Source organism: Entelurus aequoreus, linkage group LG10 (genome assembly GCF_033978785.1).
Source record: "Entelurus aequoreus isolate RoL-2023_Sb linkage group LG10, RoL_Eaeq_v1.1, whole genome shotgun sequence".
Taxonomy (NCBI): domain Eukaryota; kingdom Metazoa; phylum Chordata; class Actinopteri; order Syngnathiformes; family Syngnathidae; genus Entelurus; species Entelurus aequoreus.
The window spans coordinates 58,180,018-58,207,968 of record NC_084740.1 but is presented as its reverse complement, the minus strand read 5'-3'; the positions used below and the strand labels follow the sequence as shown (position 1 = coordinate 58,207,968).

The following is a 27,951-nucleotide window of genomic DNA, read 5'->3' as shown; positions in this document are numbered from 1 at the left end:
TAACTTTCAGAAAGACAATTTTAGAGAAAAAATCCAACCTTAAAAATGATTTTAGGATTTTTAAACACATAAACCTTTTTACCTTTTAAATTCCTTCCTCTTCTTTCCTGACAATTTAAATCAATGTTCAAGTAAATTTATTTTTTTTATTGTAAAGAATAATAAATACATTTTAATTGAATTCTTCATTTTAGCTTCTGTTTTTTCGACGAAGAATATTTTTGAAATATTTCTTCAAACTTATTATGATTACAATTCAAAAAAATTAGTCTGGCAAATGTAGAAAATCTGTAGAATCAGATTTAAATCTTATTTCAAAGTCTTTTGAATTTCTTTTAAAATTTTTGTTCTGGAAAATCTAGAAGAAATAATGATTGGTCTTTGTTAGAAATATAGCTTGGTCCAATTTGTTATATATTCTAACAAAGTGCAGATTGGATTTTAACCTATTTAAAACATGTCATCAAAATTCTAAAATTAATCTTCATCAGGAAAAATTAGTAATGATGTTCCATAAATTATTTTTTTAATTTTTTCAAAAAGATTCGAATTAGCTAGTTTTTCTCTTCTTTTTTTCAGTTGAATTTTGAATTTTAAAGAGTCGAACTTGAAGATAAACTATGTTTCAAAATTTAAATGTCATTTTTTTCGTGTTTTTTCCTCTTTTAAACCGTTCAATTAAGTGTAAATATCATTAATTATTAATAATAACATAGAGTTAAAGGTAAATTGAGCAAATTGGCTATTTCTGGCAATTTATTTAAGTGTGTATCAAACTGGTAGCCCTTTGCATTAATCAGTACCCAAGAAGTAGCTCTTGCTTTCAAAAAGGTTGGTGACCCCTGGACTATATAGTATATTACTTACTTAACTTAATCCTCCTCTTCCCGGATGGGAAATAAGGCTTCGACGACTCGACGCCATTCATCTCGCTGCTGTGCTCGTCTCTGTGCCTCGCCCCATGTAAGCTTCATCTCTTTCAGCTCCCCTTCAACTGTTCTTCGCCAGGTGTTCTTTGGCCGCCCTGGCTTACGTTTTCCCGGTGGTGTCCATCTTAACGCTGCCTTTGGTATCCTCTTGTTGTCCAGTTTTCGAAAATAGCTAGCTAGGCTATAGACTATATAGTATATACCGCATGTTATTTTTCTACAACAACAACTTCAGCTGTCGAACGTTATAAGGTACAAATTCAACAAGTACAACATTAGCACGGACGTATAGCCAAGTTGTGGTTAAGAAGGTGGATTTTTGTTCCTTATATTTACCAGAAACGAAGTGATCCGAACACACGACCCGGGACTTTGGGGGACTCCAGTGAGAACCGTCCTCGTTTTCCCAGTGTAAAGCTGCGAGCCATTTGTCTCGTCTCTGTGGGCTTTTATCACGCTTTGGCAGAACAAAATACAACCTTTGTTTTCCCTGTTTCCAGTTGTGGTTAGCACAACCAAAAACAACACAGTTTTTCGGCATTTTGGAGGCAGGATGACGGGTTTAACCAGCGTAGGTCGACAGGTTAAAGAGTAATGGCAACGGTTTGTTTTCAACGCCAGTCTGGTTGCTATGGCTCGAAGAACCCGTATGTAGCTCAGTTGCCCGGATGTCGGCCCTCACCCATTCGTCTCCTTGATTCTGCAAGTCGACAGTGTATCCATCAATCTGTTTTCTACAAACCCCGTTTCCATATGAGTTGGGAAATTGTGTTAGATGTAAATGTAAACGGAATACAATGATTTGCAAATCATTTTCAACCCATATTCAGTTGAATATGCTACAAAGACAACATATTTCATGTTCAAACTGATAAAAAAAAAATATTTTTGCTAATTATCATTAACTTTAGAATTTGATGCCAGCAACACGTGACAAAGAAGTTGGGAAAGGTGGCAATAAATACTGATAAAGTTGAGGAATGCTCATCAAACACTTATTTGGAACATCCCACAGGTGAACAGGCAAATTGGGAACAGGTGGGTGCCATGATTGGGTATAAAAGTCGATTCCATGAAATGCTCAGTCATTCACAAACAAGGATGGGGCGAGGGTCACCACTTTGTCAACAAATGCCTGAGCGAATTGTTGAACAGTTTAAGAAAAACCTTTCTCAACCAGCTATTGCAAGGAATTTAGGGATTTCACCATCTACGCTCCGTAAAATCATCAAAGGGTTCAGAGAATCTGGAGAAATCACTGAACGTAAGCAGCTTTCAACCCCTCAGGCTGTACTGCATCAACAAGCGACATCAGTGTGTAAAGGGTATCACCACATGGGCTCAGGAACACTTCAGAAACCCACTGTCAGTAACTACAGTTGGTCGCTACATCTGTAAGTGCAAGTTAAAACTCTCCTATGCACATACTTGCCAACCTTGAGACCTCCAATATCAGGAGGTAGGGGGTGGGGGGTGGGGGGCGGGGGCGTGGTTGGGGGCGTGGTTATTTACAGCTAGAATTCACCAACTCGAGTATTTCATATATATTTCATATATATATATATATATATATATATATATATATATATATATATATATATATATATATATATATATATATGTATGAAATACTTGACTTTCAGTGAATTCTAGCTATATATATATATATATATATATATATATATATATATATATATATATATATATATATATATATATATATATATATATATATATATATATATATATGTATGAAATACTTAACTTTCAGTGAATTCTAGCTATATATATATATATATATATATATATATATATATATATATATATATATATATATATATACACTACCGTTCAAAAGTTTGGGGTCACATTGAAATGTCCTTATTTTTGAAGGAAAAGCACTGTACTTTTCAATGAAGATAACTTTAAACTAGTCTTAACTTTAAAGAAATACACTCTATACATTGCTAATGTGGTAAATGACTATTCTAGCTGCAAATGTCTGGTTTTTGGTGCAATATCTACATAGGTGTATAGAGGCCCATTTCCAGCAACTATCACTCCAGTGTTCTAATGGTACAATGTGTTTGCTCATTGGCTCAGAAGGCTAATTGATGATTAGAAAACCCTTGTGCAATCATGTTCACACATCTGAAAACAGTTTAGCTCGTTACAGAAGCTACAAAACTGACCTTCCTTTGAGCAGATTGAGTTTCTGGAGCATCACATTTGTGGGGTCAATTAAACGCTCAAAATGGCCAGAAAAAGAGAACTTTCATCTGAAACTCGACAGTCTATTCTTGTTCTTAGAAATGAAGGCTATTCCACAAAATGGTTTGGGTGACCCCAAACTTTTGAACGGTAGTGTATATTTATTTTATTTACATAGAAAAAAAAACAAAAAACTTGAATTTCAGTGTTCCCGTGGCTATCCATTAGATGGCAGTATTGTCCTGTTTAACTTCTCCGTTCATGATGAGTAAATCATTTCGGCCACCGTGTCCAATGGAGAAGTTTGTTCTACAAAATGTACAGGCAACATACCCCTTCCCCTTCAAACTGTCCTGGATGAACTGAAATTCTTGTTTCCATTCGTTTTGGAACTCGCAAGCGTATTTCTTCATCTTGCTCGTCGACGGCGTCGCCATGTCTGTAATTTCCTCGTTCTTCTGCTTCGTCTCCTTGTTGTGTGCGCAGTTGTGCACTCTACTCTCTAAAAGCCCTAGATGTTATGACGTCATTGGGCAGGCAAGCTGTTTATATTGTGGGAAAGCGGACGTGAGAACAGGCTGTCCCCACTCAGTCTCAGGTCCGCATTGAGCTGGAGGGGGCGTGGCCTCCAGCTCCGGCTGAATACCGGGAGTTTGTCGGGAGAAAATCTCTGCCGGGAGGTTGTCGGGAGAGGCGCTGAATACCGGGGATTCTCCCGCTAAAAACGGGAGGGTTGGCAAGTATGCCTATGCAAGGCGAAAACCGTTTATCAACAACACCCAGAAACGCCGTCGGCTTCGCTGGGCCTGAGCTCATCTAAGATGGACTGATACAAAGTGGAAAAGTGTTCTGTGGTCTGACGAGTCCACATTTCAAATTGTTTTTGGAAACTGTGGACGTCGTAAAGTTTATGAGTTTGAACATCAAATATGTTGTCTTTGTAGTGCATTCAACTGAATATGGGTTGAAAATGATTTGCAAATCATTGTATTCCGTTTATATTTACATCTAACACAATTTCCCAACTCATATGGAAACAGGGTTTGTATAATGCTTCTCTCCAAACCACAATCTTCTTGCGATGCTGATAATATATTGGTGAAAAGTTTAAGGCTGCCGTTAGATTTGTTGTTTTAGCAGTTCTGTTATGCTTCTACAGCAGTGTTTTTCAACCACTGTGCCGCGGCACACTAGTGTGCCGTGAGATACAGTCTGGTGTGCTCTGCAAAAAGTCGGTGTTCAAAAACAAGAAAAAAAAAATACAAAAATGAGGGGTATTTTATTTGAACTAAGCAGAATTATCTGCCAATAGAACAAGAAAATTCGGCTTGTCGAGACTTTCCAAAACAAGTAAAATTAAAGCTGCAAGCAGCGATGGACGGGACCGACTTTGACGGCACATAAAATCCAAAGCAGTAATTAAAACTCTTTCATCAACTTTTAATCAGAAGGGTTCAATCTCTCTCCTGTGCTAGTTTGAAGCCGACATGACAAACACGCTCAGAGGAGATAATGTTTTAAAAAAGGGGACTGTTTTGACCCAACTTTTATTTTGAAGGGGGAATTGCAAACTTCCTGTTGATTTTTGCTGGGGGTTGTCAATATATGAAATGTAGGTCTAAGTGAGACCTACATAGAGGTTTTTGTTTCATGTCTCTACGACAGGCAGTTTTGTCTGTGTTTTCTTCCTAGGAGCAGTTTTGTCTGTGTTTTCTTCCTAGGGGGCGCTAGAGCGCAATTTTGAGTTTTGGGGTTTGGTTTTTTGATTAAATCGCAATTTTCGCCAGTCCTGATGTGTGTGTCCAATTTGGTGAGTTTTTAAGCATGTTATGGGGGTCAAATTACAGCTCAAAGAGGCAAAGGTGACTGTTTTTACTAAACTTTTGTTTTGAAGGGGGAATTGCCAACTTCCTGTTGATTTTTGCTGAAGGATGTCAGTGTATGAAATGTAGGTCTAAGTGAGACCAAATAGAGGTTTTTGTTTCATGTCTCTACGACATTCCTACTGGAAGTTACAGGCAGTTTTGTCTGTGTTTTCTTCCTAGGGAGCGCTAGAGCGCAATTTTGAATTTTGGGGTTTTGTTTTTTGATTAGATCGCAATTTTCGCCAGTCCTGATGTGTGTGTCAGATTTGGTGAGTTTTGAAGCATGTTAAGGGGGTCAAATTATAGCTCAAACAGGCGGCGGTATAATAATAATAATAAAACCTTAGAAATACAATAGGGTCCTCTGTCCCAAAGGGACATTCGGTCCCTAATTAGCTAACCTCAATGAACCCAAAAATACCTTCAAATAAGTATATTCTCACTAACAACAAGTGCACTTTTCTTGGTAGGAAAAAAAAAAAAAGAGACCTTTTTGCTCAATATGTTGAAAAATGTCGGCATCATGATTGTTTTATTTTTTCATACTTGAAGTAAGAAATGATTACTTTAAAAAAGCAGTTTTATACTTGTGAGTGTTGATGACACAGCTTTGCAACAGTTGATATTATAGTTTCAATCAATCAATCAATCAATCAATGTTTACTTATATAGCCCTAAATCACGAGTGTCTCAAAGGGCTGCACAAGCCACAACGACATCCTCGGCTCAGATCCCCCAGTTAAGAAAAGTTGGTTTTGCATGATAGGGCCCCTATAAGGTTTTTAGACTATAAGCTGCTAATTCCCCCCACAATTTGAAACCTTACACAATAGTGTAACTAATTTATGATATTTTACGGGTTCACGAGCTTCACATGGTGCCAGTAAATTGTTCACATTGAATCAAACGCACTCACACAATCATTAAGTCAGCCATTTAGCGCGTTATGGACTCACCCTCATCTTGGAGAAGAAACGAGAAAATGCGCACGGTCACGGTCACGCATGTTTTACTCAATATAGGTCATCAAATCTCAGCAACAAGCTGTAATATCTTACTGAGATCATTTAGGACCAAAACCCTTAAAACAAGTAAAACACTCTACATAAAATCTGCTTAGTGAGACGAATTATCTTATCAGACAGAAAATAAGCAAATATCACCCTTATTTGAGATGTTTCATCTTACTTAGATTTCAGTTTTTGCAGTGTGCCGTGGGAGATTATCTAATTTCACCTACTTGGGTTAAAAATATTTTTTGAAAACCAGTAATTATAATCCGCAAATAATGTGCCGTTGTTGAGTGTCTAATGCTTATACCAAATATAAACAAAAGGTGAGTGCCCCTAAGAAAAGGCATTGAAGCTTAGGGAAGGCGATGCAGAACCAAACTAAAACTGAACTGGCTGCAAAGTAAACAAGTGAAAACCATTTCAGGTGACTATTGAAGCTCATCGAGAGAATGCCAAGAGTGTGCAAAGCAGTAATCAGAGCAAAGGGTGGCTATTTTGAAGAAACTAGAATATAAAACATGTTTTCAGTTATTTCACCTTTTTTTGTTAAGTACATAATAGCATAGAAAGTACTTTATTGATCCATGGAGGAAATTCAGCACCACAGTTTGCTCACAATAGACAATAAACACTTAAGTATTTTTTTTACATGTGAATAATATAAATACAGTCTATTACACAGCATTATTCACATGTGAATAACATAAATACAGTCTATTATACAGCATTATTCACATGTGAATAACATGAATACAGTCTATTATACAGCATTATTCACATGTGAATAATATAAATACAGTCTATTATACAGCATTATTCACATGTGAATAACATAAGTACAGTCTGTTATACAGCATTATTCACATGTGAATAACATAAATACAGTCTATTATACAGCATTATTCACATGTGAATAATATAAATACAGTCTATAATACAGCATTATTCACATGTGAATAACATAAATACAGTCTATTATACAGCATTATTGACATGTGAATAATATAAATACAGTCTATTATACAGCATTATTCACATGTGAATACTATAAATACAGTCTATTATACAGCATTATTCACATGTGAATAACATAATTACAGTCTATTATACAGCATTATTCACATGTGAATAATATAAATACAGTCTATTATACAGCATTATTCACATGTGAATACTATAAATACAGTCTATTATACAGCATTACTCACATGTGAATAACATAAATACAGTCTATTATACAGCATTATTCACATGTGAATAACATAAATACAGTCTATTATACAGCATTACTCACATGTGAATAACATAAATAGTCTATTATACAGCATTATTCACATGTGAATAACATAAATACAGTCTATTATACAGCATTATTCACATGTGAATAACATAAATACAGTCTATTATACAGCATTATTCACATGTGAATAATATAAATACAGTCTATTATACAGCATTATTCACATGTGAATAACATAAATACAGTCTATTATACAGCATTATTCACATGTGAATAACATAAATACAATCTATTATACAGCATTATTCACATGTGAATAACATAAATACAGTCTATTATACAGCATTATTCACATGTGAATAATATAAATACAGTCTATTACACAACATTTATTCACATGTGAATAATATAAATACATTATACATAACTCCATGTGTTCATTCATAGATAATCTACAATGTAAATAGTCATGAAAATAAAGAAAACGCATTAAATGAGAAGGTGTGTCCAAACTGTATGTTTTTATGAAACCATTTTTTTTGCCTCCTTGGCTAGGTCACGCTTGCAAAAGATATTTTAATATCAACGAGTTTTTACCTGCTTAAGTAGATGCAAATAAAAATGAAAACCAAATGATACAAAATGAAAACGGAGGCACGACTGCATGTAAATAGTGTCAGTGTACTGGATGTAGTCTGCAGGAGTGATGGAGCTGCAGTGTTGCTCGCCCTCTCGGCCCAAACATTAACTTAACTCAGGCCCGGCCTTAACCAATCTGGCGCCCTAGGCAAGATTTTAGGTGGCGCCCCCCCACATCGGCAGTGAAGTGTATATACTCACAAGAAACCGAATAGCTTTGTCTTTGACCTTTTTTTTTTACTTAAAGAAACTAAATTAACAATCAGAATAGTTAACAAGATTTAAAAAAATATGGATAAATAAATGAATATATGAAATACAATATTTTTTACATACATAAACACAAAATAAAACGTGTCAACAAGTTGCATAAAATAAATTAAAAATACAATATAAATAAGGCACTGCACAAAACAAGATATCAAACCAGTATGACTTTAACAACTATATTACAAAAAAAGGGGATCCTACAGAGTTCTCTATTTGTGCTTTTTAATATTGCATTAACTAGAATGACTTACAAATGACTGTACACCAGGGAGTACTGTAATTACCTAACGTTACATTATTATTTTCCATAACAATTTAGCCCCCTCCACAATATTAACCCGACGTTAAAACAGAACTAGCTATTTATTGATTAGCAATTGCCGAATCATGTAACATTAGCCTAATGCTAAAAAAGCCAGGTTACTATCACATTCTGTAACAGACAAATAATTTCATGTAGGCTAACGTTACCTACCTGCTACCTCTGTCTTTTTCTCGTTTCTCCTCTTCTTTTCTCCCCTGGGCACCTGACAGTTTTGGCCGTTTTGACATCTTGTGTTGATTTTTTTGATGTGGTGACGTCCAAAAAGAGTCATGATACGGGAAGGGAGGGGGCGCACCGTGCCGGGGGAGGGGGGGCGTAATGTTGTAACAAATAATATTTCTATTAAATAGGCTTTACTTTGCATTTTAATTAACGTGGGATTATTTTATGTATTTAGAAATAATAGTACCAACTTTTTTTTTTTTTTTTTTTTTTTCCTCCAACATTTGTGGCACTGGCGTGGTGCCCCCTGATGGACGGCGCCCTTAGCATTTGCCTATGCCACGGGCCGGCCCTGATTTAACTTAATGCCTCAACTATGGCTTTGCAGAACACCAACTTCCAAAAGAGTCTGGGAGGCAAAACCTCAGTCAAATCATTGCCTATTTTCCTCAAGATGCTCCCTATGTGCTGTCAGCATGCAACTATTTTCTTTCCCAATTATTATTATTATTATCACTCCCCTTTTTCCTCCCCTCTCCCTGCGTGCCTATCTCCCAATAAAGATCAAGAGGGAATGTTTGCTCTCCCTCCTCCTAAGCTCCCTCGCTGTGTCCTTTGCTGTGGCAGGTTGTGACGACTTGATCAGCTCCGTCTTCGAGTTTGGGAAAAACTTGTGTTCTATGCACCTGTCTGAGGATGAGATCGCCCTGTTCTCCGCCTTTGTGTTGATGTCTGCTGGTACGTGTCACTCACAGTGCAAAAAAAAAAAATCATAAAAAAATAGAAAGCTTGGCAGTGACAAGGAACACATGTTTCTTTATATATCAACGCGTACAATTAGCAGCCTCGCGCACTAAATGTGTGACAACTCTTACCTTAGATCGGTCCTGGCTTCAGGAGAAAGTCAAGGTGGAGAAACTCCAGCAGAAGATCCAGTTGGCGCTCCAGCACGTCCTGCAGAAGAACCACAGAGAGGACGGCATTCTTACAAAGGTACTGAACACTAATAACTTTTGATTGTCCGAGAGATGTTATTTTAATGTTTACTATTGTGCCTGTGCATCATAATATATGTATCAATACCTTTGAGCTAGGGATGTCCGATAATGGCTTTTTGCCGATATCCGATATGCCGATATTGTCCAACTCTTTAATTACCGATACCGATATCAACATCAACCGATATATACAGTCGTGGAATTAACACATTATTATGCCTAATTTGGACAACCAGGTATGGTGAAGATAAGGTACTTTTTTTAAAAAATGAATCAAATAAAATAAGATAAATAAATGAAAAACATTTTCTTGAATAAAAAATAAAGTAAAACAATATAAAAACAGTTACATAGAAACTAGTAATTAATGAAAATTTGTAAAATTAACTGTTAAAGGTTAGTATTATTAGTGGAGCAGCAGCACGCACAATCATGTGTGCTTACGGACTGTATCCCTTGCAGACTGTATTGATATATATTGATATATAATGTAGGAAGCAGAATATTAATAACAGAAAGAAACAACCCTTTTGTGTGAATGAGTGTGAATGGGGGAGGAAGGTTTTTTGGGTTGGTGCACTAATTGTAAGTGTATCTTGTGTTTTTTATGTGGATTTAATAAAAAAATAAATAAAAGTAAAATTTTTTTTTTTAAAAACGATACTGATAATAAAAAAAACGATACCGATAATTTCCGATATTACATTTTAACGCATTTATCGGCCGATAATATTGGCAGACCGATATTATCGGACATCTCTACTTTGAGCGCAGCATTATTACCTTTTTTGGATACAGAGCTCCTAGATTAGACCAAGTACCACCTCAGAAGAAACGTGGCTCTCCAAGTACCACCATTAAAATACCACCATTGGCTTTACCCTAACACCTTTCCTTGATCAAACACTCTGAAAAACGTCTGCTTATCCTCAGGTTTGTTGGCGGTAAAAAGGGTCAAACTGAAAACACACAAGCAGAAAGGACGCTTACATTAAAGGCCTACTGAAAGCCACTACTAGCGACCACGCAGTCTGATAGTTTATATATCAATGATGAAATCTTAACATTGCAACACATGCCAATACGGCCGGGTTAACTTATAAAGTGACATTTTTAATTTCCCGGGGAACTTCCGGTTCAAAACGCCTCTGGAGGATGACGTATGCGCGTGACGTCGCGAGGTCCACGGAAGTGTTTGGACCCTTTTGGACACAATACACAGAGCTCTGTTTTCTTCGACCAAATTCCACAGTATTCTGGACATCTGTGTTGGTGAATCTTTTGCAATTTGTTTAATGAACAATGGAGGCTGCAAAGAAGAACGTTGTAGGTGGGATCGGTGTATTAGCGGCTGGCTGTAGCAACACAACAAGGAGGACTTTGTTGGATAGAAGGCGCTAGCGGCGAACTCACCTTGACTTCCTACGTCTCCGGGCCGCCGACCGCATCGTCGATCGCTGGAACGCAGGTGAGCACGGGTGTTGATGAGCGGAGGAGGGCTGGCTGGCGTAGGTGGAGCGCTAATGTTTTTATCATAGCTCTGACGAGGTCCCGTTGTTAAGTTAGCGTCGTTAGCAACAGTATTGCTAGGCTTCGACAGGCGTCGAATACACATTAACCGTGTATTTACATGTCCAGTGTTTGGTTCGGTGTCTCCTGATAGTAGTATTGTTGATCTTCTGTCTATCCTTCCAGTCAGGGATTTATTTATTTTGTTTCTATCTGCATTTGAGACAGATGCTATCACGTTAGCTCATGCTAAAGAGCTTCGTCAATGTATTGTCGTGGAGATAAAAGTCACTGTGAATGTCCATTTCGCCTTCTCGACTCTCATTTTCAAAATGATATAGTATCCGAGGTGGTTTAAAATACAAATCCGTGATCCACAATAGAAAAAGGAAAGAGTGTGGAATCCAATGAGCCAGCTTGTACCTAAGTTATGGTCAGAGCGAAAAAAGATATCTCTTGAACTGCATTCTAGTCTGTCACTCTAACGTTCCTCATCCACAAATCTTTCATCCTCGCTCAAATTAATGGGGTAATCGTCACTTTCTCGCTCCTAATATCTCTCGCTCCATTGTAAACAACGGGGAATTGTGAGCAGCACTACCGCTTGTGACGTCACGCTACTTCCGGTAGGGGCAAGACTTTTTTTTATCAGCGAGCAAAAGTTGCGAACTTTATCGTCGATTTTCTCTACTAAATCCTTACAGCAAAAATATGGCAATATCGCGAAATGATCAAGTATGACACATAGAATGGATCTGCTATTCCCGTTTAAATAAAAAAAATCATTTCAGTAGGCCTTTAAAGCAGCCAATTACACACACACTCATACTGCAACAACTGCATTATGTTGTGTAATGCAGTGTTTTTCAACCACTTTGCAGATACAGTCTGGTGTGCCGTGGGAGATTATCTAATTTCACCTATTTGGGTTAAAAATATTTTTTGCAAAGCAGTAATTATAGTCTGCAAATGATGTGTTGTTGTTGAGTGTCGGTGCTGTCTAGAGCTGGGCAGAGTAACCGTGTAATACTCTTCCATATCAGTAGGAGGCAGCCGGTAGCTAATTTCTTTGTAGATGTCGGAAACAGCGGGAGGCAGGGTGCAGGTAAAAAGGTGTCTAATGCTTAAACCAAAAATAAACAAAAGGTGAGTGCCCCTAAGAAAAGGCGTTGAAGCTTAGAGGCCTACTGAAATGAAATGTTTTTATTTAAACGGGGATAGCAGATCCATTCTATGTGTCATACTTGATCATTTCGCGATATTGACATATTTTTGCTGAAAGGATTTAGTAGAGAACATCGACGATAAAGTTTTGGTCGCTGATAAAAAAAGCCTTGCCTGTACCGGAAGTAGCGTGACGTCACAGGTTGAAGAGCTCCTCACATCTGCACATTGTTTACACCAGCAGCGAGAGCGATTCGGACCGGGAAAGCGACGATTACCCCATTAATTTGAGCGAGGATGAAAGATTCGTGGATGAGGAAAGTGAGAGTGAAGGACTAGAGTGCAGTGCAGGACGCCAGGGTGTATCTTTTTTCGCTCTGACCGTAACTTAGGTACAAGCTGGCTCATTGGATTCCACACTTTCTCCTTTTTCTATTGTGGATCACGGATTTGTATTTTAAACCACCTCGGATACTATATCCTCTTGAAAATGAGAGTCGAGAACGCGAAATGGACATTCACAGTGACTTTTATCTCCACGACAATACCTCGATGAAGCACTTTAGCTTCGGAGCTAATGTGATAGCATCGTGCTTAACTGCGGATAGAAACAGAAGAAACATGCCCTTGACTGGAAGGATAGACAGAAGATCAACAATACTATTATTACTTCTACTATCAGGAGACACCGAACCAAACCCTGGACCTGTAACTACACGGTTAATGCTGTCCAGCCTGGCGAAGCCTAGCAATGCTGTTGCTAACGACGCCATTGAAGCTAACTTAGCTACGGGACCTCGACAGAGCTATGCTAAAAACATTAGCTATCCACCTACGCCAGCCCTCATCTGCTCATCAACACCCGTGCTCACCTGCGTTCCAGCGATCGGCGGCGCGACGAAGGACTTCACCCGATCATCGGTGCTGTCGGCGGCTAGCGTCGGATAGCGCGCCTGCTATCCAACTCAAAGTCCTCCTGGTTGTGTTGCTGTAGCCAGCCGCTAATACACCGATCCCACGTACAGCTTTCTTCTTTGCTGTCTCCATTGTTCATTAAACAAATTGCAAAAGATTCACCAACACAGATGTCCAGAATACTGTGGAATTTTTCGATGAAAACAGACGCCGTTTGTATTGGGACACAATGGTGTCCCAATACTTCCGTTTAATCCGTGACGTCACGCGCAAACGTCATCATACCGAGACGTTTTCAGACGGATATTTCCCGGGAAATTTAAAATGTCACTTTATAAGTTAACCCGGCCGTATTGGCATGTGTTGCAATGTTAAGATTTCATCATTGATATATAAACTATCAGACTGCGTGGTCGCTAGTAGTGGCTTTCAGTAGGCCTTTAGGGAAGGCTATGCAGAACGAAACTAAAACTGAACTGGCTACAAAGTAAACAAAAACAGAATGCTGGACGACAGCAAAGACTTACTGTGGGGCAAAGACGGCGTCCACAAAGTCCATCCGAACATGACATGACAATCGACAATGTCCCCACAAAGAAGGATAAAAACAACTGAAATATTCTTGATTGCTAAAACAAAGCAGGTGCGGGGGAATAGCGGTCAAAGGAAGACATGAAACTGCTACAGAAAAATACCAAATAAAGAGAAAAAGCCACCAAAATAGGAGCTCAAGACAAGAACTAAAACACTACACACAGGAAAACAGCAAAAAAGTCCAGGGTGTGATGTGACAGGTGGTGACAGTACACCTACTTTGAGACAAGAGCTATAGTCATGCATGCTTGGTTATGCTTTAAATTCATATCCAACAATTGCGAAAACAACGTTTTATAGTCAATATCGGCTCCATTTCTTTATGTTGTCTGCTGGTGGTGAGCCTCCGGATTTTTTTCAATGAAAAAAATGTGCCTTGGCTCAAACAAGGTTGAAAAACACTGGTGTAATGATGAAGAAACACCACAAAGTATGTATTTTAAGCACTCTGAAATTAAATAGCTTACAATGCTAACATTCACTTAACAGTATGAAATTACGAAAATGAGCACGACTGACTTTTGGCCATAAAAAAACGTCTCAAATTACATCGCAGCCAACAAATAACACACCACAATCAAATGTTACCATGCTACTCAACGATACATGCAGATGATACTTGAGAATTGAGTCGATGACAATTTCAATCGTCACCCAACTCGCTTAAACTAGACCTGAAAGGAACTCCCTTGTTGTGCACCGCTAACTTGGGCAATGCTGTAAAGCGGTGGTCCCCAACCACAGGTTACGGGGACCGGTACCGGTCCGTGAAGCATTTGCTACCGGGCCGGAGAGAAACATGAAATAATTTATAAAAGGACTGCATTTTCTCCGACTTAACTTTGGCCTGTCCCACTAGACCAGGCGTGTCAAAGTGGTTTTCATTGAGGGCCACACCGCAGTCATGGCTGCCAATAGAGGGCCGCTTGTAACAGTCAATAATTCATGAATTTGCCTATGAATTTAAATATTTTCCTTTTTTTTTTACGTAAAGAGTAAGAAAAAATCGGTGGATTTGACCGCTGTTTTTTTACAGAAAAAAACTGGCAGCTTAGTTGCCAGACTTTTACTGTAAAATATATGCTGTTATTTTATTATTATTATTTTTACAACATATTACTGCAAGTAGAACTACAGTACCGCTGTTTGATTTTATTTTGGCCAGTTTTTTACCATAATAAAATGTGGTACCATAAAATCATCAACCGTGGATTTAAAAAAACAAAACAAACTGACAGCTCAGTTGACAGAATTTTACTGTAGAAAAACAAACATTGGTCGGGTTTTTTTTCAACTTACAGTAATATGCTGTAAAAAACTCCCTAAATTTTACAGTAAAATCTATTGGTCATTTTTATAGTGTACAATTTGATGGATAACTTGCTTCAAAACCATAAGTTAAGCATATATTAAGTATTTATTTGGATTTTTACCATAAAAGTTTGATACTATAATATTTGTTGCAATATTGGACACTATTTTTTTCTCTGTCAAACTAAAAAAAAAAAAACTAATACCTTTAGTAAGAAAATAAGAAAGTAAAGAAAGAAAATATAGGGTATTTTATTGACAAATATTATTTCCAAGCTTTTGCGGGCCATATAAAATGAGGTGGAGGGGCAGATCTGGCCCGCGGGCCTTGAGTTTGACACCTGTGCACTAGACACACCAATGATGTACAATAAAACTCCTCATAGGAAGTTGCCATTTGTTATAACTTTGTGACATGATACATTCATGAACATATCAAATATAAATGTGACAGATTGTAGCCAAAGGCTGATTTACATCCGCTTGTAACAGTAAATAATTCATGAATTTGCCTATGAATTTAAATATTTAAAAAAAATTGACGTAAAGAGTAAAAAAAAATTGGTGGATTTGCCTATGTATTTAAATATTTGCCTATTAATTTGCCTATGAATATTTGCCTATGAATTTGCATATGAATTTAAATATTTGCCTATGAATTTAAATATTTGCCTATGAATTTGCCTATGAATTTGAATTTACCTATGAATATGAATTTGCCTATGAATATGAATTTGCCTATGAATTTAAATATTTGCCTATGAATATGAATTTGCCTATGAATATGAACTTGCCTATGAATTTGCCTATGAATTTAAATATTTGCCTATGAATTTAAATATTTAAAAAAAATAATTGACGTAAAGAGTAAAAAAAAATCTGTGGATTTGATCACTGTTTTTTACAGAAAAAAAACTGTCAGCTTGGTTGCCAGACTTTTGCTGTAAAATATTATGTTATTTTATTATTATTATTATTTTTACAACATATTACTGCAAATAGAAATACAGTACCGCTGTTTAATTTTATTTTGGCAACTCAGATGCCAGTTTTTTACCCAAAAAAAATGTGGTACCATAAAATCATCAACCGTGGATTAAAAAAAACAAACAAAGTCGACAGAATTTTACTGTAGAAAAACAAACATTGGTGGGGTTTTTTTCAACTTACAGTAATATGTTGTAAAAAAATCCCTAAATTTTACAGTAAAATCTATTAGTCATTTTTATAGTGTACAATTTGATGGATAACTTGCTTCGAAACCATAAGTTAAGCATATATTAAGTATTTATTTGGAGTTGCCATTTGTTATAACTTTGTGACATGATGCAATGCACATTTATGAACATATCAAATATAAATGTGACAGATTTTAGCCAAAGGCTGATTTCCATCAGCATTTCATTGCAAAGAAACAAGCCCAGGGCTCCCACTACTTCAGCGTTATAGTGAGATGTATTTTTCACAAGTGGTCCGTGAAAATAATGCCAACATTAAACTGGTCCGTGGTGCAAAAAAGGTTGGGGACTACTGCTGTAAACTAGGCAATGCTGCCTCCTGCTGTTTAGAAAGGGAAGTGCACCTCACTGGTGAATCCCAAAAGAAACTTAGACACTGGTTTTACATATATTCTTAATAAATTCAACAAACAAGACAGAACAGTAGCGTCTGTCGGAAAGTGGCGCGTACGAAAAACCGACAATGTCTGATAACGCTGTAATATCCATGCCAGGCCAGTAGTTAGCATTGCTGCCTATACAAAAGAAAAAAACATCTTTATTGGTTAAACTGTGACATTTGTAAGAAGTAGGGATGTCCGATAATGGCTTTTTGCCGATATTGTCCAACTCTTAATTACCGATACCGATATCAACCGATACCGATATATACAGTCGTGGAATTAACACATTATTATGCCTAATTTGGACAACCAGGTATGGTGAAGATAAGGTCCTTTTTTAAAAAAAATAATAAAATAAGATAAATAAATTAAAAACATTTTCTTGAATAAAAAAGAAAGTAAAACAATATAAAAACAGGTACATAGAAACTAGTAATGAATGAAAATGAGTAAAATGAAGTGTTAAAGGTTAGTACTATTAGTGGACCAGCAGCACGCACAATCATGTGTGCTTACGGACTGTATCCCTTGCAGACTGTATTGATATATATTGATATATAATGTAGGAAGCAGAATATTAATAACAGAAAGAAACAACCCTTTTGTGTGAATGAGTGTGAATGGGGGAGGGAGGTTTTTTGGGTTGGTGCACTAATTGTAAGTGTATCTTGTGTTTTTTATGTTGATTTAATAATAAAAAATAAAAAAAAATGATACCTGGCAGCACGGTGGAAGAGGGGTTAGTGCGTCTGCCTCACAATACAAAGGTGCTGAGTAGTCTGGTGTTCAATCCCCGGGCTCGGGATCTTTCTGTGTGGAGTTTGCATGTTCTCCCCGTGACTGCGTGGGTTCTACTCCGGCTTCCTCCCACCTCCAAAGACATGCACCTGGGGATAGGCCCCTCCCACCTCCAAAGACATGCACCTGGGGATAGGTTGATTGGCAACACTAAAATGGTCCCTAGTGTGTGAATGTGAGTGTGAATGTTGTCTGTCTATCTGTGTTGGCCCTGCGATGAGGTGGCGACTTGTCCAGGGTGTACCCCGCCTTCCGCCCGATTGTAGCTGAGATAGGCTCCAGCGCCCCCCCGCGACCCCGAAGGGAATAAGCGGTAGAGAATGGATGGATGGAAAACTGATACCGCAGGGTTTCCCACACATTCATTTATTTGTGGCGGCCCGCCACGAAAGAATTACGTCCGCCACAAATAAAAAATGATTTTATTTTTTATTTTTTTATTTTTTTTGTCATCTCCAGCTTCTCAGGCAAATCATATAGTTCAGTGGTCCCCAACCTTTTTGTACTTGCGGACCAGGAGGTAGTAAAAAAAAAAATTTTTTTTTTTTTTTTTTTTTTTTTTGTCATAAAGAAATACAATCATGTGTGCTTACGGACTGTATCCCTGCAGACTGTATTGGTTTATATTGATATATAATGTATATATTGTGTTTTTTATGTTGATTTAATTTTTTTTTTTTTTTAAATATATATATATATATTTTATTTTATTTTTTTAATTTTTGTGCGGCTGCGGCCCGGTGGTTGGGGACCACTGATATAGTTGATGTAGATGCCCATATCTGCTTTTCACATTTACTTTACAAAAGAGAAGTGTAGGATACTTCTCTTGTTGCCTTATTTGTGTTTGACTTTATTAAATGTATTTATATTAGAAACACAACATGTGTATATAACAAAGGGTGCAAAGTCTGCAGGCAGTAGGAAACACATGGTTAAGTGTAGGGAGTAAAACTGATGGCAGTCTAAAGTTCAAGATTTTTGGAGCTCTTTGTTCAGTGGATCAGATGTTTGATGAAGCTCTGTGTCTATCTACCACCACTACTGTTTTCTGTTTATTTGTTACTGACTGTGGCAGGACACCTCTGCCTCTGTTTCACTTTATGTTGCTGGTAAATAATATGGTTGTATTAGTAGGCTATAGTTAAATTATTTAGTATGCACTAATTAAAGGGGCAGAGCTTTGAGACATTTTAGCTTTTATATTTTATAAGATATATTTTTTGTAAAAACCACAATTAATAAATATAATTCAGTGAATAACTTATTGTTCAAATCTGTATATAAATATGTACATAAAGTGTTGTAATTATATTGTAAAATGGATGGATGGATGGACGTTTAAAACAAAACTGTTATTATTAATTAGTAAGTATACATTTTTTGAGCCTTTTTAGAGAAAATCAAATCATTGTATTAAATTATGCAAATTACTCGATGATGTCATAGTGACCACGCCCATAGCCATGCCCCCACCACCACAGGTATCTTGGCAGTTTATGGGAAACACTGTACCGATAATTTCCAATATTACATTTTAAAGCATTTATCGGCCGATATTATCGGACATCTCTACCAGGAACCCCTGGTGTAAGCAGTAGGTATTTTTCAAAATAGTACAGGAAACACAAAGAGTGCCTTATCAGTCCAACTTTCTTTGTTCCTGAGCGCTTGTCTCGGTCTTTACACGTCAAGCGGGTCCCTGTGTGAGAGTGAGAAGGCGGGCTGGAAGAATGTCTGTTTGTCGGATGTCCTCCTGGTCTTGCCGGGAATCCTAACATGTCTCTTTGTCTCTCCACAGTTGATATGCAAAGTGTCGACACTGCGGGCGCTGTGCAGTAGGCATACAGAGAAGCTGACGGCGTTCAAAGCAATATACCCAGACATTGTGCGCGCCCACTTCCCCCCCTTGTATAAGGAGCTGTTTGGATCAGACTTTGAGCAGTCCATGCCCGTTGACGGGTAGCCACACCCGCCAGGTGCCACGCCGTATGGGGGGAACGTGGAGGAGGAATCTCGAGACACTTTATATGGGTGCCCTGCACGGACCAGGTCGGACAAGGATGGCACGCGGCTCGACGTCTTCTTTTCCCACCCAAGAGTCGTGCCGGGGGGGAGGGAGTCGATTCACCAGGTGAACTTTTTTTGGAGCCAACACATGTTGAGAACTATTTTCACCCGGCTGAACTTTGACCATCTTGTGCGCATTGATAGACGCGGGGGAAGGGATTCATATGGCCCCAAGTTCTAGGTGGATCTTGCAATGCAGTCTGCTGAAAATGATGGAAAGCGCCACAACATAGCAACTGTGGTCAAATTTGGAATTTGCATATTATACAACACACCCTGCTTCAATTCAGCTCTTTAAATTAGTAACCAAGTTGGGAACAAGCTATTTACCACTCTACTGCCATCTGGTGGCTGAAGTCACGTTTCATGTGTCAGGTAAATGGTAAATAAATGGGTTATACCTAGGGATGATGTTTGATAAGAAATTATCGAATCCTCTTATCGAACCGATTCCTTATCGATTCTCTTATCGAATCCAGATAGGTTGTTGTATATGGAAAAAAAACACAATATTTGGTTTAACAAAAGCTCACTTTTATTCTATAAGAATAAAATAAAATAAAATAAATAAATAAATATTGACTGTTACCCCCCTAAAAAAAATAAAAAAAATAAATATTGACTGTTGTTACCCATAGTATATTAAGTGGGATTTTTCAGAAAAACAAATGTATACAGTAACAAAAAAACAACCTGTCTCTGTGATCACTATAGGTGTATAAATAATAATATAGTGTTAAATAAAATCAGTCCCTTGGGCACAAAACTGAAAATAATATAGCTCTCCAAAGAGTGCACTTCTGCTGCTATTGGAACATACTAACTACACACACTATGAGACTAAGAACACCACAGTCGTCAATCAACAATTCTTCCCCCCTTACATGAGAGCGAAGCCTGGCAATAATTGCCTGTTCTGGCCTCACTATACGTGTTGAGGTTGTACAGCTTGGCAGACAGCTAACAAACAATCCAAAGCAGATTAATCCATTTAGGCTCTTTATTGTTGTTGATCTTGCTTTGTCTTTTCCTATCTTTACCTTTGTCTTGAACTGGACTGTTATTATTTTTTGTTTAAACTGAAATACACACAATGACAAATGTATAAGCTATGTGATTCAATTAACATACTGAACTGTAATACACAATATGTAAATATTAGCTTCACACAAATATACAGTACTATCATCAAACAAATACTTCAGAGTGGTGAAACTATTTCGATGGTGGAAATACTCGACTGGCAGCCATTTTAAGTCCCCAAAACATCCATTGAAACAGTGGACAGAAATCGTTTTTCAATAAACATCTTAGTATCAAACTTAACTACTTTAATATTGAGTTACATAAACAAGTTAAACAGTTTACTTACAGACTTATCTTTTCCAAGGCTTGTAAGAGCTAACACAACTTGTCTACTTCTCAATTGTCTCACTAATGACGCGTAGTATTTTCATATCGCCACAAGGTGTCAGTAAGAGTCTACAATCAAATGGGCATAACATTGCAGGTCCCACAGGGCATTTCCTGTATGTGGGAAGGGATTCGAATAAAGAACCAACTCTTATTCTTTACTATAGTGGCCTCGATAACGGGAACCGGTTCTCAAAAAGGTATTCCAGTCCATGGAATCGGTTCTTTTCTTATCGAACAACCGGGAGAACCGATTTCGAACATCATCCCTAGTTATACCTGTATAGCGCTTTTCTACCTTCAAGGTACTCAAAGCGTTTTGACACTATTTCCACATTCACCCATTCACACACCGTTCAAGGCCCTAAACCGTGACAAATGGGGGGGGGGCATATGAATCCCCTTCCCACTGTAATTGTACAAATTATTAATTTTGGTGTTCAAATGTTCCATTCAGGCACCCATACTGCAATAATTGTCCTCGTTCAAAGCAGTCCAAGGGCGAAACGCGCACATTTTGGTCACGTTCAGTCGCTTTCTTTCCCCTTTCTCTCTCTCTCTCTCGTATTCAGTCGTATCTTTCGGATGCATTTCTTGGGACGCAAAACCCGCAGCGACTCGCGGGGAGGAGGCTCCGTCGGCGCCTCTCCATGGACAATCGTTTGAAGAAGACTTTAAAAACAAAAAAAGGAATTCTGGTAATTCTACTGAAAAGTGATTTTAGTTGTCAAGAGAAAAAAACGAGAAAAAAAAAACCCTCCATCCACCATTGTTGCATAGTGAAATCATGTAAGGCCATCTGCTATTAATCCTTCTCTGGAAGGGTGCCCTGGCACCAACACGACGAAAAGGGTCCATTCCACCTGTTTTATAATGTACTACAGGGTATATGGTCATAAGTACTTACTATACAGAAAAAAAAAGTAATGTTTATAGAATCTATTTTAAATAACATGTATGATATTGGTAGTTAGATGATTCTTAATTGTTCAATTGATAAGGCACTTTTAGTTACACCTTTGTTTAATTTAAGACGTGTATATTTACCTAGTGATGTGTTGCATGTGCACAAATACGAGTTGAACCGCGGCCACCGAGGCTGTGAGTCCTGGGAGCTGGAGGGGGGTCTTGTCTGGCGGGGAGGAGGTGGGCGTTGCTGCATTGGGGGGGCCGCGAGAAGGCAGATGTCGGACACTCCCGTCTAGTGTTGCTGTTTGTTAAAGCACACAAAATGCAATAGGTATGAGATGCAAATGAGAAAAAAAAACTTCCTTTCTAGAAGATGATATTGTTCACCACTGCTGTACACTGGAAACAAGAGCGGACACGATATAAGCTAAAAGGACTAGATTTTAAGAAAGAAATATGCTGAAAACTGGTGAATTTATCTGTCCATGCAGATTTAAGACATCCTAAATAAATATTTGTAGATATACACTGTAAAAAGTCAGTGTTCATAAACAAGAAAAAAATTTAAAAATTGGGGGTATTTAATTTTAACTAAGCAAAATTATCTGCCAATAGAACAAGAACATTTGGCTTGTCAAGACTTTCCAAAACAAGTAAAATTAGCTAACCTCAATGAACCCAAAAATACCTTCAAATAAGTACATTCTCACTAATAACAAGTGTACGTAGCCCCTAAGGGGACATGGGGGAGAAAAAAAATGTATATATTTTTTTTAAAAATTTTTAGACATGTATCTCGTGCGCACAAGAAACTATCTCGTGCGTATGAGAAACTTTCTCGTGCGTATGAGAAACTTTCTCATGCACACGAGAAACTTTCAAAAATTATTAAAAAAAACAAAATTAAAATGTATAAATTTTTTTTTTTTAGACACGTATCTCGTGCGCACCAGAAACTATCTTGTGCGCATGAGAAACTTTCTCGTGCGCACGAGAAACTTTATAAAGTTATAAAAAAGACAAAATAAAAATTTATAATTTTTTTTTTTTTTTTTAGACACGTATCTCGTGCGCACCAGAAACTATCTTGTGCACACGAGAAACTTTCTCGTGCGCACGAGAAACATATCTAAAAAAAAAAATTATAAATTTGTATTTTTTTTTTTTATAACTTTATAAAAAGTTATAAAAAAACTTATGTATCTTATGTATGTATCTCGTGCGCACGAGATACATGTCTAAAAAAATAATAATACAATTATTTTAAAAAATAATTATTTTTTTATAACTTATAAAGTTTCTCGTGCACACGAGAAACTTTAAAAAATTATTAAAAAAAACAAAATAATTTTTTTTTTTTTTTTTTTTTTTTTAGACACGCATCTCGTTCGCTTGAGAAACTATCTCGTGCGCACCAGAAACTATCTTGTGCGCATGAGAAACTTTCTCGTGCGCACGAGAAACTTTATAAAGTTATAAAAAAGACAAAATAAAAATGTATAATTTTTTTTTTTTTTTTTAGATATGTATCTCGTGCGCACGAGAAAGTTTCTCGTGCACATGAGATACCTGTCTAAAAAAAAAAAATTATAAATTTGTATTTTTTTTTTTTTATAACTTAATAAAAAGTTATAAAAAACGTATGTATCTTATGTATGTATCTCGTGCGCACGAGATACATGTCTAAAAAAAATAATAATACAATTATTTTAAAAAATGATTATTTTTTTATAACTTATAAAGTTTCTCGTGCACACGAGAAACTTAAAAAAAGTATTAAAAAAGACAAAATAAAAATTTATAATTTTTTTTTTTTTTTAGACACGTATCTCGTGCGCTTGAGAAACTATCTTGTGCGCACCAGAAACTATCTTGTGCGCATGAGAAACTTTCTCGTGCGCACGAGAAACTTTATAAAGTTATAAAAAAGACAAAATAAAAATGTATAATTATTGTTTTTTTTTAGATATGTATCTCGTGCGCACGATAAAGTTTCTCGTGCGCATGAGATACATGTCTAAAAAAAAAAAATTATAAATTTGTATTTTTTTTTTTTATAACTTTTATAAAGTTATAAAAAACGTATGTATCTTATGTATGTATCTCGTGCGCACGAGATACATGTCTAAAAAAAAAAATAATAATAAAATTATTTTAAAAAATAATTATTTTTTTATAACTTATAAAGTTTCTCGTGCGCACGAGAAACTTTATAAAGTTATAAAAAAGACAAAATAAAAATGTATAATTATTGTTTTTTTTTAGATATGTATCTCGTGCGCACGATAAAGTTTCTCGTGCGCATGAGATACATGTCTAAAAAAAAAAAAATTATAAATTTGTATTTTTTTTTTTATAACTTTTATAAAGTTATAAAAAACTTATGTATCTTATGTATGTATCTCGTGCGCACGAGATACATGTCTAAAAAAAATAATAAGAATAAAATTATTTTAAAAAATAATTATTTTTTTTTAACTTATAAAGTTTCTCGTGCACACGAGAAACTTTAAAAAATTATTAAAAACAACAAAATAAAAATGTATAATTTTTTTTTTTTTTTAGACACGTATCTCGTGCGCTTGAGAAACTATCTCGTGCACACCAGAAACTATCTCGTGCACACCAGAAACTATCTTGTGCGCACAAGAAACTTTCTTGTGCGCTCGAGAAACTTTATAAAGTTATAAAAAAGACAAAATAAAAATGTATATATATATATATATATATATTTTTTATATGTATCTCGTGCGCACGATAAAGTTTCTCGTGCGCATGAGATACATGTCTAATAAAAATTTTTTATAAAATTGTATTTTTTTTTTAATAACTTTTATAACGTTATAAAAAACGTAGGTATCTTATGTATGTATCTCGTGCGCACGAGATACATGTCTAAAAAAAATAATATTAATAAAATTATTTTAAAAAATAATTATTTTTTTATAACTTATAAAGTTTATTGTGCACACGAGATACATGTATAAAAAAAAATATTTTAAAAAATTTTAAAAAATGTATACACATTTTTCCCCCCCCATGTCCCTTTAGGGGCTCCGTACAAGTGCACTTTTCTTGGTATAAAAAAAAATTGAGACCTATTTGCTCAATATGTTGAAAAATATTCTTAAATTAATTAAATGCTAGTGCCATTATCTTGACATAATGATATGCGCTCGGCATCATGATTTTTTTTTTCATGCTTGAAATAAGAAATGATGACTTTAAAAAAGTAGTTTTATACTTGTGAGTGTTGATGACACAGCTTTGCAACAGTTGACATTCTAGTTTCAAGCATGTTTTACTCAATATAGCTCATCAAATCTCAGCAACAAGCTGTAATATCTTACTGAGATCATTTAGGACCAAAACACTTAAAACAAGTAAAACACTCTAGCATAAAATCTGCTTAGTGAGAAGAATGATCTTATCAGACAGAAAATAAGCAAATATCACCCTTATTTGAGATTTTTCATCTTATTTAGATTTCAGTTTTTGCAGTGTATGTATTATCTTTGTGAAAGGCAAGGTTTTTTTTTGTTTATTTGCAAAGCGAAGCCATTTGTTCCATCTAGTGGAAGGAAAAGACTCAGCAGAAACCTTTTTGTGTTGGAGTGACTCCGGCCTGCCTTCTCGAGCGCTGACGTAACAATGAAGCGAAAGTGAATATTCAAAGCCTTGTCTGGTCGTAAAAAAAAGCTTCTATTTTTGTAACATTCCTCCCCCCCCCCTCTCTCCGTCGGCTAATGAACTCAAGACACGAGACGGCACTTAGCGTATATTCCCGCAATAATTAGACGAGCATTTGTTGGTACAATTAGGGGAAGGGAAGCATCAAACGTGCTATTTTCAGAATGCTTTGTTGTCGTGCTTCTGTTTCTGTCCAGTGTGTCTTTCTTGTGGTCGTAAAAGTGATAGACAAAAAAAAAAAAAATAGAACCCTCAATGTGCCAAAACACGCCGCTTTCCGAGTCCGAGACATTCCAGCCAACTCAAGTAGCGACTTCTTGAAAGAACTTTATTTTTAAAGGCAACATTGGGAGAAAAAAAAAAAAAAGAGATCCCTTTAGAACCGTGACTTGTTCCTGTCTTGCTCGCACACGTCATTCCTCCGCCGTGCAATTTTGTGCGAGGCGTTTAGTCACCGCTACCGCCTCGCTGTCACCCCTCAGGGACCTTTCGTTTGTTTTGTCTTATTCTTTGTGTTCAGGGATGCTCCGCCGCCATGTGAATACTCATCCAGGCCTCAGAGGCCAGAGGAACAAAACATTTTTTTTACAGCGACAAAAAAAGGATTGAAAAGGTGTTATCAGGGTCCCCTCTTTCTTAGCCAAACCAAATAATCTTATGCAATACTAAATCTGTGGTGGTTTGGGTCGGGAGTATTGATGCTGTCGCTGGAAGTAATCGTCTCTGTTTTGATGCACAAGCCCAAGTAGAACCTCAAGTAGAACAAACTTTCCAGTCTGGAAAAGTGCTAGACAATCCGGGACGGACGAGGTGTGTACGCTCAGGGAGGAGGCGACCATTCGACGCACACACCAGGTGGAATTTTCCTGTTAGCGTTACTATTATTATTTATTTCCTGCAGGAATATTCCGTCTCATTAACTTAAAAAAAAAAAAAAAACCCTTATAAGGAGAGTGTGTGCGTGTTTTTCATGTGTAAAAAGAAGCAATATGGCCCCCGCGGCGTGATTACGGGTTTGATAGAGAGTAATAAATCCGCCGCGGTCGTCCAAAAGTGTCCAAATATGAACCTGCAAAGTCTCTCTCTGCACATAAGCGAGGGATTGATGTGTGCTATTCAATCAGTGTGTAGTGAAATGGTCCTCTGTTGTCTCTATGTACAAAGCAATAGTGTGTGTGTGTGTGTGTGTGTGTGTGTGTGCGTGTGTGTGTTTGTTGTTGTCAGTCAATAAGTTGAAAAAACACCCAGACAAGGCTTTAATAATTACAAAGGAACAGGGTTACGTGGAAGAGAAAGTGCTTCATTATCATTATTTGTTGATTTTTTATGCTCAATCCATCCTCCAAGTGTGACATAACACCTTCAACAATGCAACTGGATATTTTTTTTTATTATATTTTTTAAACAATAATAATAATAGCAACCTTAATAGGGCTTTCATTTGAACTTGTGTATTTATTTTTGCCACACACTGAAAAATGCCGGGTTATTTTGATAACCCAATTTATGAGTTATAAGGGTATTATTTTAACTCAGTTTCTTGGTTTTCAAAATGATGAACCATTTTTGGGTTGTTTTTCAACGAGTAATGCATTTTTGGGTAAATGCTTTTTTTATTAAAAAGTTTATTCGAAGGGAATTTTATTATGGATTAATCTCATTAACAGTATTTACAATCACCCAACATTGAGTTAGCATAACTCAAATCTGGGCTAAATAATTCAACCCAATAGTTTGGTTGGGAATAACCCAACATTAAGTTATCATAACTCATCTTTTGGGTTAAATAATTCAAGCCAATAGTTTAGTTGGGAATAACCCAACATTAAGTTATAATAACTCAACTTTTGGGTTAGTTAATTCAACCCAATAGTTTAGTTGGGAATAACCCAACATTAAGTTATAATAACTCAACTTTTGGGTTAAATAATTCATAACTCAACTTTACCCAATAGTTTGGTTGGGAATAACCCAACATTAAGTTATCATAACTAATCTTTGGGTTAAATAATTCAACCCAATAGTTTGTTTGGGAATAACCCAACATTAAGTTATCATAACTCAACTTTTGGGTTAAATAATTCAACCCAATAGTTTGGTTGGGAATAACCCAACATTAAGTTATCATAACTCAACTTGTGGGTTAAATAATTCAACCCAATAGTTTGGTTGGGAATAACCCAACATTAAGTTATCATAACTAATCTTTGGGTTAAATAATTCAACCCAATAGTTTGGTTTGGAATAACCCAACATTAAGTTATCATAACTCAACTTTTGGGTTAAATAAATCAACCCAATAGTT

At 36.5% G+C, this 27,951-nt stretch overlaps 1 protein-coding gene across 1 annotated transcript in view; it reads left to right on the top strand.

The window, feature by feature from the left end:
* The window catches only part of roraa (RAR-related orphan receptor A, paralog a), a 31,122-nt gene extending 8,394 nt beyond the window's left edge, over positions 1 to 22,728 (top strand). The window contains exons 4-6 of the mRNA XM_062061299.1: positions 9,282 to 9,392; positions 9,535 to 9,647; positions 19,366 to 22,728. Coding sequence (XP_061917283.1) covers positions 9,282 to 9,392; positions 9,535 to 9,647; positions 19,366 to 19,530 — 389 coding nt within the window. The 3' untranslated portion in view covers positions 19,531 to 22,728. The remainder of the gene's footprint in view (positions 1 to 9,281; positions 9,393 to 9,534; positions 9,648 to 19,365) is intronic.
* Positions 22,729 to 27,951: the final 5,223 nt, after the last annotated feature.